Consider the following 13,861-nt stretch of genomic DNA (forward strand, 5'->3'; position numbering starts at 1 on the left):
AATCTGCCTATGTAAAAACTGTAATGTTTATATATTTTAAAATATTGAATGCTACTTTAAAGAATCATTTACAGCATTTTTTATTGATTCTTCAAAATAAATGATTCATGATTCTGTTTCAAAATCATTGAATATGCAATAGCAAGATTTGTTTTCGATGAATTGAGAAAACGAGGGAATCTTCTCACCCTAGTCATCACTGTATGCTGCATGGCTTCAGAACACTTGAAAACTGAATGTTGTTTAATATAGCTGTAAGATCTGTGAGAAATTATGACAGAATTCTCTTTTATGGGTGAACTATCCCTTTAAATCACCTTCCATGAATCAGATAGTCTCTCTAATGCCCCCTGCTGGCAGATATATTTTCACTGTAGTTGAGCCTTAGATTCTGCTCTTAAGATTACATTGATTCTTGTAGCTTTTTCAGAAATTAAGCTGACCACTCTTAATGAAAAGAGACTTTTTGAAGTGAAGTGTCAAAATATCAATATAACGTCAACAGCTTATAGAAATCACACACGAACAAATACACACACTATTATTCTTTGTTTCCTATTCTTTCCTTATTTCGACTATTTTCTAATTTTATCCAGTTAAATAAATATAAATATGTAATCCTGTTTATGATAAATGTCCAATCATTAAAATACTCGTTGGTCAGATATTTCCTTTCTTTTTTATAACTAATACGAAAACTATTTTCTTCTAAACCTGGAAGTCTTTATGTATAATGCAAAGATGACTTCTGACGAATGTCCCTGTATAAATTATTTAAACACAGGTTTGAAATAGAGAGACTGCTGCAGTCTTTTTCTGGCTCAGTGTGATGTGAGGGAATAAGTGTGCTTTGAGGTGAAATGTAATGTCCTTAAATAACTGTAACTCAGTGCTGAACAGTGCCCTTGCCTGTGGTCACATGACCACATCTGCTCAATCTGCCACCCCACAGGACTGTGTCATCAGCTCTGATCACATCACTGCTTAACTCAGATACTCTGCTACTATGGATATCATTGTGGCACAGGGATACATTGTGTCCCCAATGGCCTTACAAAACTGTGCAGTGGTAGTATTGAGGTATTGGATGATAGCTTTTATATAGGCCAATGCTTCTGAATGATTACCACATTTATAAGCCATGGTATTTACATGGTACTCTCATGAAATTACCATGGAACACGTCCAAAAATACAAATTTTAAATGGCACATATATTAAGTTTTTTATTAATGTTACATTTTTGCCCATACCTTCTAAAATAGACAAAAATACATATCTGAAAAAAACATTGTAAAAATGTAGCTTTATTTTGAATGTTTTATTTGCCCCATTACATTTTGTAATTTAAACTAAACCTTTAAAATGGTAAAAATGACTGTTTACAGCATACATTTTCTTGAAAAAAATAAATAAAAATCTAATAAAATCTCAAACAAATAAAGTAATTTTAGTTTATTATTTTACATTTGAGATTATATTTTGCCAATTTCTGGTAAATTCTGAAATTATACATGTAAATATCTGACGTGACATGACGTGACTTGACATACGGCCAAGTATGGTGACCCATACTCAGAATTTGTGCTCTGCATTTAACCCATCCAAAGTGCACACACACACCGTGAACACACACCCGGAGCAGTGGGCAGCCATTTATGCTGGGGCGCCCGGAGAGCAGTTGGGGGTTCGGTGCCTTGCTCAAGGGCACCTCAGTCGTGGTATTGAGGGTGGAGAGAGCGCTTTACATTCACTCCCCCCACCTACAATTCCTGCTGGACCTGAGACTCGAACTCACAACCTTTGGATTACGAGTCCTCTAACCATTAGGCCACAACTTCCCCAATCATCTAAAGATGATTATTAAAAAAAATTGGTAACATTATCCCAAATGTTTTACATGGCCATGTATTGTTCAATTTTTATTAATTTAAACTAAGCCTTTCAAACTGTAAAAATGATTGTTTACAGCATATATGTACAAAATGATTCAAATACATACAGTATAAATATATTTTGGACAGAGAATTCTTTTTTTCTTTTGCTATATGGGATAGTTCCACTATGGCACATGTCCAAACAAAAACATGGTACTACATGTATTAAAAATAATAATAATAATGAAAAATATAGTACTGTATTATCATAATAGCATGTCTGTTTATATTGTACACCTAAGTTCACACACACACACACACACACACATACATACATATGACCATGGACCACAAAACCAGTCATAAGGGTCTTTTTTTATTGAGATCTATATCTATCATCTTAAAGCTGAATAAATAAGCTTTCCATTGATGAATGGTTTGTTAGGATAGGGCAATATTTGGCAAAGATACAACTATTTGAAAATCTGGAATCTGAGGGTGCAAAAAAATCTAAATATTGAGAAAATCACCTTTAAAGTTTTCAAATGAAGTTCTTAGCAATGCATATTACTAATCAGAAATTATGTTTTGATATATTTATGATAGGAAATTTACAAAATATCTTCATGGAACATGATCTTTACTTAATATCCTAATGATTTTTGCCATAAAGGAAAAATCTATAAATATGACCGATACAATGTATTGTTAGCTATTGTTACAAATATACCCCAGTGACTTACAACTGGTTTTGTGGTCCAGGGTCACATTACAAACAGATAGAATGTGGCTTTATTGCTTTACTAGATTACAAACTCATCAAACATCATCAATCCACTATGTAAAATGAAGGCTAGGGCTTGTGTGTGCGTCTGTGTGAACACGATAAGTCCATAAGTAGCATGTAATCAGTGTGCAGTCTAGGCCTCGTAATAAGTGTTTATGATGGTCTACCGTGACAGGAGACATGCTGTGATTGCTGTTCCCCAAACACTCCACTGGAGACAGACCGTAACTAGCTACCACACACATACACACTGAGTAGGGCTCAACCACAGGCGTCCAAACACAAGCTCCATCAAGCGTGTCCATACCCAGGCCGGATATGTTCATGGTTATGCTAACAGACAGAGTGGTGCTCCTTTGATGCTGTTGTTTCTCTGAGCAATCCTCTTTTCATTACACTGCAAGATTAAATATCACACACACACACTCATACAACCAGCAAACCGCAAGTCTCCGCATAAAAAAAGGCTTCCACTCTTCCACATAATTACTGGAAGGCAGATGAGGAAATTATGCAGCTGCTTTGAAGGAAAGCCTGAATAAATTTTTCAGAGTTTTGCTTAATGGAAAGAATTATCTCACTTAGACAGAAGCAGTGCCACACATTCAAAAGGAGACCAAACACATTCAAACACATCACAGAACATCTTCTCAATCTAAATGTGACATATGTGACAAATGTTTCTAGAGCTAGAGGAAACTCTCTAAGGATACACCTTAAGCTCACCAAGGCTGCATTTGTTTGATCAAAACACAGTAATGTTGTGCAATCAATGTTGACAATAATAAGAGTTGTGCAGCTTAATATTGTGGAAATTGTGATGCATTTTACAGGGTTCTTTGATAAAAAGAAAGTATAAAAGAATAGTATTAATTTGAAATATATATTTTTATATGCAATTAAAGTATTTACTGTCACTTCGGATCAATTTAATGTATCCTTGGTGAATTAAAAGTATTAATTCCTTTAAAAAATGCACTGACCCCAAACTTTGAACAGTACTGTAAATACTACATAAGCAAACTCTTGTTTTGTTGATTTAGTTTAATTCAGGTCTACCTACATGTTTGTATTGTTATTCAACCTAAAATGACCCTCCTGAAAATCCTTACTGTGAACAAAATATACTGTAAAGGTACCACGACACAGTCGTGGTATCAGGTAGAAATATCATGGTACTAGATATTTGATTACTAAATATCAAGACATTTACATGGTACTCAAAGATATCCCTGATGAAAGAAACAGCATATGCTGGTTAGGTATGTTTTGAAGCATGGCTGCTGGTTTGAGCTGGTTTAAGCTGTTCCTTAGCTGGTCATAAACTGGTTTAAGCTGGTTCTTAGCTGGTCATAAACTGGTTTAAGCTGGTTCTTAGCTGGTCATGTGCTCGTCCTAAGCAACTAGCTCCTGCTCAAGACCATCTTAAACCAGCTCAAACCAGCAGCCATGCTTCAAAACATGCCTAACCAGCATATGCTGGATTTTTCAACAGGGATATCATAGAATATCATATATTCTTTGGAGCATATCCAAAAACATGGTATTAAAATGATAGATGGTTAAATAAAAATAGTAAATTACTTTTGTTGGTTGATTCAGTCATATTAAATAACGATTCTGACTAGAAAAAGCAATTCGTGTATATTTTACTCCACCTTATGACAATTTTTTTTTACCATGTACTATTAAAATTATAATAGCAAATATTTCAGAGTCTAAATGACTGGAAGTTGACTAAATGAGATCGCTCATGAGTCATGACAGTTTGGTGATGTTACCTATCCGAGTATGGCTGGAAAGACAGACAGAAAGTGGCCAGTCTGCTGCACAGAGACAGCGACATCCAGGGCCTGTGGTAGAATGACATACCACCATAATCACAACCTCAAACCAAACTATTTAGTTTATTGTTTATTAATTCTTTAGATATGAATGTTAGGAATGGGGTAGGCAAGGGCTTTGGCTCACTGGAAAGTCAAAGTGCGTATCTGAAGAGGATAAGTGTGATCACACACAAAAACACACACAATTCATTTGGATTTTCTGTAGATCCCTTTGGATATTAAAGATTTGGGATATCCTGTTTCCACCCAAACTCAGGAACATAATGGTTGCTTATTGTCACAAATTAGTAGCACCCACCACCATGTCTCTGGTCCCTATAATATAGTTACCTGTAAATCTAAGTGATTTTTTTCACTTATTTAATCATTTGTTAAACACAAATTGTACACTAAGTCACAAATGAATAGCACACTTCTCTTCTTAAATAACACCAACAAGGACATATCTTACTACAAGAAATGTTTCTACTTCCAGGCACCATTTATATTGAAAAAACTAGTTATTTACTTTATAGATACAGTTCCCTCATGCACACACTGTTATTGAGATACGCACAGAATGAGAAGGAGGGTCCAGAGAAATAATCTGGATTGGAATTATAAGAATGAGGCCAGCGGCTGTGTTTAGATTAAATCGCATGATGAGGGATGAAAACTACAAGTCCAAAGCATGCCATCAAATCCAGATGAATAAATAGACTAAAAAAAGAAGGCTGTAATGAATGTCTGAGTTTGCTGGCCAAATTTGAGCACACTGTGTCCCTGCACATTTGGCACATATATATATGTACATGCTCACGCAACATTACATCTCTAAAATCAGTGCATTTGGTCTGATTAGAGAGGCTGTGTTCTCAGATGAAGATTAATTTGAACGAGTGTCTCGTGCAGTGTGTGCAGGAGCGTTTGGAATGTACAAACTGTTCTCTCTGCTGATGCTCTCACAGACTCACACACTCACTCTCTCACACCGGCTGTTCAGGTCACATATATCAGGTCTGTAGATAACAGCACCACATGATCCAGCATGCTAGTTTCTATGGAGACAACTATGAGGAGATGCTGCACTCTGAATGTATGTGTTCAAGAATATTCTGGAATTTTCCACTGTGTCTTCCGTTAGATGAGGATGAAGACTGCCATACCTATACCACTGGTGTGGAAGAGAGATAATATTTGTGAACATATCCAGGTCACATTTCACCCATGAATATACATATATGTGTGTACGTGAATTTTTTGCTTTTTTTATTGTATAATTATTTGAATGACACTTTTTTATATTGATAGTTAATACTTTTATTAACCATATTAATTAAATACATAATACACACACTCACAAACACACATATATATATACACATTTCCAAAAGTCCATATATATATATATATATATATATATATATATAAATATATTTATATATATCAGTATATTTTGAGGTGAATATGACCCAGACATGTCCTTGACTTAACCACACTTTTTCAAAATTGTAAGAACACTTAAGTAATATACTGACATACTTGAGCTGACGAAGCAACAGTTACTATAAACCTATCCTATCATAACCTATAGAGATATTCAACACTTGATTTATTAAGATTCTAATTATTTATTAACAGTAAGAGAAGGCAGACCTCAGCAAGAAAACTAGGAACTACATTTTTTGAGAAATTCCCATTAATCCCCATGACTGAAATCCTCCAACAGATTCACAGAAAGAGAGAGATAGGGAGAAAGATGGCCAAACAGATAGGGAAAGAGTACCCTTACATGAACCCTAACCTAAATTCTCAACTGACACAGAAAGAAGGAGGGTGGTGGAGAATTAAACCCTAAAATGTGCATCTGAAAACACAGAAACACATCCTAGCAATCAGCTGAGCCCTTACCATCTTCGTACACACACACACACACAGTATCACATCAATCTGTGCTTTATTTACTCCCAGCACAAAAATCAATATATACCCTTCCCCATGTTTATGTAAATATGCTGTTTACATATGAATACAAGAATGCAGGCACAGCACAGATAAACATATTAAAAACACAGCAAGCAGTTTCTGTTTATGCCACTGCACATGGTGCCCTCTGGCACGGGCATCACTCACTAAAGGGCCTTTCACTACATTACACACACACACACACACAGACCCACAAAGACACACGATTCTTTGTAAGCATCTTCAGATAAAAGAAACAATAGTGAAGACTGCCACATGCTCCTCAAAGCATGGATGGAACAACGGTAACTATGGAGAGACGGGTGTCAAAAGGAGAAATATGGGAGGGGGGAAGGGGCGTATGGTGAGGGAGAGATGAAGGGAGAGATTTAGAGATGGAGGAAGGGAAAGGAGAGGTTCCCCAACCTGCATGGAAGACCACCGTAGTCTTCTTGCATCCCGGCAGTAGCTGGAGATTGCGGAATAGTCCTTTAGCCGTGAGCTTCACGTGGAAGTTTGATAGGGAAAGTCTCGGAGACCATAACATGACCTTCAACGTTCAAATGGAGGAGAGTAAATCCTCCAAAAAATATATGGGGAAAAAAAAATCTGAAAATTGAAAAAAAAATGTACATAAAAATTAAATAAATATTAAAATAAAATCCACTACATTCACTACATAAAAATCCTCTGGTCTCTGTCACATTCCAATGCTAAAGTCCTCTTAAGGTAAGAGGGGAAGTCCAAATAAGAGGTGGAGAAAAAAACTGCGAAAAAGATAAAAATCAATTTTGCTATAGTCTCCAAATCTTTAAAAAAATTCAAAAAAAAAAAAATGATACTGCTACAAAAACACCAAATTGACGATGAAGACTGGAGTTTGAATGATGCGAAGCTCTTGTGGGGACGGCCGCTCTGTTCAGCGGTATCCTCTTGGATGCTGAACCAGCCAATGTCTCATATATTCTCCCCCTCTCTCTCTCTCTTTCTCTCTTGCAAATGTGCACACGCTAATTCTTCATGTGTGTTGCACATGCACACACACACACACGAAGCCAAGCTCTCTGTAGCTTGACACACACACTCGTGCACTCAAGGGGGGGATGGAGGGAGAGAGGCAGTGTAAGAGGGAAGGGGAGGGAGTTTGCACAGAGCGGGGAGTAGGCGGTTTATGAGTAACGTCGTTCTCTCACTTCCTCTCTCTTGGCTACGGGTATGATGTATGGGTATGATTATGGTGTGAGGATGAAAGATGCTGCATTTGAAGATTATAGCTATGATTTACATTTACAATGCAAAAATTGTTCTTAATCAGTATTTTCATTATAAAACATCTAAACTTCCTTGAAACAACATGCATTTATTTGAGAAGCAAAATTGTGTATTTATTTTCACTCTCTCTTTTAGTGGTTTTGAATGCAACACAATTTGGTGAGGTTTTTGCTTAAAGGTGGGGTAAGCGATTTCTGGAAGCCAATGTTGATATTTGAAATCACCAAAACAAACACACCCCTACTCCAAAAGGTCTCGCCCATAGGTCTCGCCCCTATTTTGATAGCTCCACCCCACACATACGTAGCCTGAGAAACCCAGGCAACGATTAGTCTGTGAAACTGTGAAACAAAGCAAAACCAATGTAACACCCTATAGAAGTCGTTATAATCAGTGATGCTGTGTACACTGGATGCTGCGTGGTTCGACACGACAAATCCCCGACAGAAAACTGCTGCCGCGTTCTATTTATGGCATACTGACACAAATTTCAAATGATTTTCAACGGTCGCTTTATCACATCCAGTGTAGGCAGACTTTAGCTGTTGCAGCGCGCCGCGTCCGGTGTAGACATGGTGTTACTAACCTATCGAGAAGAACCACAGCAACCTCGGCATCCGATCGCAGGCCTACTGCTCCTTGAGTTCTCTCCAGCGCTGGAAAGCTGATACCTACTTCTTGCCTTATCGTTCCGCAGACGTTTTCCTCTTTTGTTTTTTTATCCGCCATCTCTATCTTTCTGTCACTCGGCTCGGCTGTTCACTGAACGCTCTCTCCTTCATTTCATGAGTAGACACGCCCCTTACTGCTGATTGGCTACAAGTTTGTTTTGGTACTCGGCCCCGACTAAAGCGTTTCTAAAGCGTTTTTGAAAAATGACATACCCCACCTTTAATTCAAGACAGATTTAAGATACAAGATACAAAAAATTTTAAAATAAAATAAATAAAAAATAAGGATGCTTAGATGACAGAATTTAATCAAATAATGAAAGCTAATGGAGTCCAATGTTGTTTTCCACTGACTTTCATTATATAGGTAATAATAATAACAATAACAATAATATATAATATTTATTTATTTTATAACTTTTATTATACAGGCAATAATAATAATTATATAATATTTATATAAATATATAATATTTATTTATTTTATAATTTTCTTGTGTACCATAGAAGTAATAAAGTCATACAGATTTGAAATGACATGTGGGTTAGAAAATGCCAACAGAATTTTCATTTTAGTAAACATTTGAACACTGAAATCCAACATTCTCATTCTCTATTTTTTTTCGTCTTTTTTGACATTATTCTTATTTCATAGGTATCAAGTTCTTATTAGTCACTAATCTTGCCTAATGTCATCATCTTCCTTTTTATTCTTCTTCTTTCTCTCTTTTTCAGGTGCCTTCTCTGAGACATCTATTTAACATTTATGTATCTTCCAAGCAGCAGGCTTCCTGAATGGATGCCTTTGTTGGATAAAGAAAAAGAAAGAGAGAGAGAGAGAGAGAGAGAGTGAGCAAAACAAGTGCCTCGGAATACTGATGAGTGACATTGTTAAATAGAGAGACGTCAAACAGCACATGAACGGCTGTGTTCTGATACTATTGTGCTTCCCTATTCACCACTAAAGGCCAGCAGCTGCATGGCCAGAGCAACATAAATTAGCAACAGTCATTTATTTTTATTTTTTTCAAGGGGTGGAGGTGGCACTTGTGGCTAAAAATCTGTTAAAGTCAAGTTGTTTGTAAGTAAAACAAGACGGAAAGGCCAGAAATACCAAGAAACGTGCACTGGTTGGGTAAACTTGTTGTGAATGTGACTGGAATTTTGGCTTGAGGATGTCTGTGGCATTTCTGCAAAGACACACTGCAGAGAAAGTTACACATAGTGATACAAGGTTAAAAAAGGCAATAGGGTTATCTAGCACTCTATGATGCTTTTTTTTTTTTGTAAGTAACTCTCACTCTTAAAGCTGCCTTCCTTTAGCAAACAATAAATGATTCCAATCACATACATTAATATGAATATAAAAACATTTCTATGTTTTCTTCAGTGAATGTTTTCACCCTTTGTAATAGCTGTGTATAACTCCATTAGATGTCCTAAGTGTGAAAAGATGGATCTCAGAATCATAGTCACTGTTGTAAAGGGTTCAACTATGAAGAATATGTACAGGACCTGGAAGATTTTTCTCAAGTAGGCAGTTAACTGCTCAGAACAAACAAGTGAGTCATGAACAACTCATGAAACTCATCACAAAAAAAACAGTTGTGGATCATTTAGATCATCAACATCAACAATATAAAGTTCACTTACTTTTTCTACAGTGAATGTGTAATGGGATTTTTAAAACATTTTATGACCAACTAATGCAGAAAACCAACTAATCCCAATGGGTTTACATACTTTTTTGCCACTGTATCACATCTGTGTGAGAGAAATGCATGAGCACAGATATAGAAGAATCCACTGTTCAATCAATCATTTCAACTTTTATATCCTATGACCATATTTATGTTTTAACCACCAAACTGACTATTTCCAAAATGTAGCACAGTGCATGAATTAAACCCACAATTTAACCTACTTCACAAAAAACTTCCACATACACACCACAAAATTTGGAAGTTAAATGGTTTTGGCTAAAATTGATAGCAAAGATACAAACGGTTTAAGCTAAACTACTTTTGACAGTGCAGCAGTGGTAGAGCTTATATGGATATGGACACACACTATCAAATTCATTCTCTCCTTACCTGCTACTGCTGATGAGCGAATGAGTCGTGCAGATCCACTGTGTTGCAAAGCATTCTGGTTGGTCTTAAGTGTCATGTGGCTGGTCACAGCTGGGGCCTTCAGCCCTAATGAAATAGTGAAGATGAAATCAAACTTCATGTTCAGACTGCGAAGTGGCAGGTTTCAGTGAATGAGTCAGATGTACTGTAGAGGTTGTAGGTGCATGAGTGCATTTACGGCAATGGGTGGGGCAGAGAGAACTGCTAAAACCTTAATCATCGTTCGTTATTTAAAGTAATTAGCAAAGCAATCAGTATTAACTATAATCAGTATTAACATATCTTTAAGGAATATCTTGTCTTGTTTTGTGCATAATACACTACATTTAGAAGTTTGGGGTTCATAAGATTTCTTAATGTTTTTGAAAGAAGTCTCTTATGCTCCCCAGGCTGAAAGCAGTAATACTGTGAAATATTATTACAATTTAAAATAACTGTTTTCTAATATATTTTAAATGTATTTTCAGTCTTCAGTGTCACATGACCTTTCAGAAATCATTCTAATATGCTGATTTGGTACTGAAGAACATTTTTTTTATTATTATCTTTTTTTATTATATGATTTTATATTATTATCAATAGTTGTGCTGCTTAATATTTTTGTGGAAGCCGTGATACATTTTTCAGGGTTCTATTATAAAGCTGAAAAGGACATCATATATTGCAAACATACTTTCATTGGTAATGTATATTTAGGATTTGTATGACTATTCCTTAATTGTTTTCAGATAATTTTTTGCACTTGTGTTTAAAAAAAAAAAGAAAAAGTAAAACCTTAAATATATAGGTTTTTTTTTTACTGGTGCCACATTATATACAGTAATATATCCAAGATACATTCTCTCAAAAATATTTTATGGTAATTTTGCATATAGGGTAAATTTTAACTTGTTTAAATGACAACAATTAATATTTTTAAACAAAGTTTTCTGCATGATTTGCATTCATTTCCATATGAAAAAACATAATCTGATCTATTCATATCAAAAGCTGTTGGCATAACAATAGTGTGGAACTGTACACAAACTACAATAACAAATTAGGGTAATTAACCTATCAAGAGGGGTATATGGAAGTAATCCTATTGCGGTAAAATGGCTTCAAAGGAGTGCTAATTGCAGTGTCATTAGCTTAAGACAATCATAGCTCTCCAACTGATTAATGTTGAAGCTGTTTTGATGAGTAAATAATAAATGATGAGGGACAGATGAGACATGCATGTATGTTTCTCCCACCTGCCACTGGTTTAGACGGTGTGGAGCTCGCTCTGCTGCGGTGACCTGATACAGGTTTGCTAACTAGACACTTTCCTTGAACCTGGGATGCCAGTGATAGTTTGATAGACTTCTCCTCACTCTTTATCCCCTCAGCAGGAACTGGTTAAAGAGAAATCATCACATCACATAAAACAATATTGTGTACAATGCAATAAAACATTATTCTTAATTAGTACTTTATCATGTTTTAAATTAACACATCCACAAAATTATACATATACCAAAGAAGCACAATTGCATGAGACATTAAGATTTATTTTCAGAGAATATATCTTGAATATAAATGTACTATGTCTTGTTCCGTGACATTTTCAAATCTTTTCACTTAGATTTCACTTTCAAATTTACTTTTAAACTTTTAAATGTAATGATTTTTGTTTTGAAATTTATGTTTGAATGTCTATATATCACTGAAAACATGTATTAATACCTAAAGCAGGTAAACAAAACATATAAATAAATGTTGACATTTTAATTTTTTTTTACATTTTTACAATTTAAAATAAATAATATTTATAAATATTATAAACATATATATATATCAAATTCTGATTATGTGTACATAAGCATTTTCTTCTCAGGTAAACAAATCTTATAATAAGAAAATAAAATAAAATAAAATAAAAAGTGTGTATGTGCAAAAATATGCCACACATTAACAAACTCAAATTAGGACCCAATTTCTTATTTCATCAAACAAATAAATATGTTAATAAAAATGGCATTAGTAAAAGACAATTAGTCACACAGCACAACAACATGATCACTGTATCTATTAATCATTTAAATAAAAGGCTTTTTTTGTCAATATTAATGGGCTTTTTTCTGTTTTGTAATGATTTTACCTTGAAAACCTTTATTCATTAGCCAAACACATTCACACGTATTCCTACTGAAACTAGATTAATTTCACCAAGTTACCATGACAACTTGGTTATTCTTGAATATAAGTTCAGAGTGTAAGACAGCAGGAGTGTGTGGGAATGAATTAATCATGATTCTGAGAGGGTGTCATGCAGAGAATGTTGTGATTAATGTCTACAGCTTTGGAATAGCAGAGATTGTATTGTATATGACTGTTGCTCACAGTCACTGCTAAACTCAGAGCAGATGTGACCTTTGACCTGAGCAAAGGAATGAGGGCAGTCTAAGTTCTGAAGATTTTATTAAAGCCCTGAGAGAAAGTTACGTCTCTCAAATGTTAATACCATAGTACTTTAGTGTATGTTCATGTTTCATCTGCATCTTAAGTAAATGTCTCGTTTCTTCAAAATACTGAGTAAGAAATATATTCAGTGTGAGAAAATGGAATAGATGTATTTTAGCACTAAGAGGTTTTCAAGTATGCACTTAAAAACCTTAGGATTGAGATGGCGACTTGATCTCGTACAGACACGCACCTTTGCTTACAGCAATAAAGTTGCTTTCACTGATTGTACTTCCCAGTGATGAGGAGCTGGGGCTTGTGGGTAGGCCTTTGACAGGCAGTTTGGAAGAGGCAGCTTTATGAGGACCTTTACAAGAAGGGCTGGAAACAGAAGTGGGGCTGCAGGGTACTGTGGACTTGTCTGTGCTGCGCATCCTTGGAATACCTGAATGCAAAAGAACACAATAGTAACAAATCAATTCTACTTGCCATCTTCAGTGATACTAAGGCATATCCCAGCTAAACTGGATGTGTTTTCATAGCAGATGCACTCACAGTGTACTAAATTATTGAACAGACTGCAGTTATTTATATAGCATACAGATGTACATTCAGCCTTGCTGATCTTGAGCACTTCCATACCCATCATAATGATTCTGTTCCAAAGAAAAAAAACTTACTAATGAGATATTTTCCTGTATACAAAGTGATATGATTAAAGATTATCCTGACTGATTTACAGTTATTTATTGATGGTTTTTTTTTTTGCAGTTTTCACAGTTTAAACAAGGTGTGGAAAAAGTCTAAATACTAATACTAAAAGTCTAAATACTAATACTATACTAAATAAGTACCACCACCAAATTTCTGGGAAGTTTGTGTTTTGTTTGTCTCTTTTTCTTTGTGAA

At 35.3% G+C, this 13,861-nt stretch overlaps 1 protein-coding gene across 1 annotated transcript in view; it reads right to left on the reverse strand.

Moving 5' to 3' along the window:
- The window catches only part of LOC306872801 (uncharacterized protein), a 53,256-nt gene that overhangs the window by 25,898 nt on the left and 13,497 nt on the right, over positions 1-13,861 (reverse strand). Inside the window, exons 4-6 of the mRNA XM_079421646.1 lie at positions 13,207-13,398; positions 11,765-11,905; positions 10,491-10,595 (exon numbers count right to left, since the gene is read on the reverse strand). Of these exons, the coding sequence (XP_079277772.1) occupies positions 10,491-10,595; positions 11,765-11,905; positions 13,207-13,398 (438 nt within the window). The remainder of the gene's footprint in view (positions 1-10,490; positions 10,596-11,764; positions 11,906-13,206; positions 13,399-13,861) is intronic.

The sequence above is a fragment of the Barbus barbus genome (assembly GCF_936440315.1).
Source record: "Barbus barbus genome assembly, chromosome: 7".
NCBI lineage: Eukaryota > Metazoa > Chordata > Actinopteri > Cypriniformes > Cyprinidae > Barbus > Barbus barbus.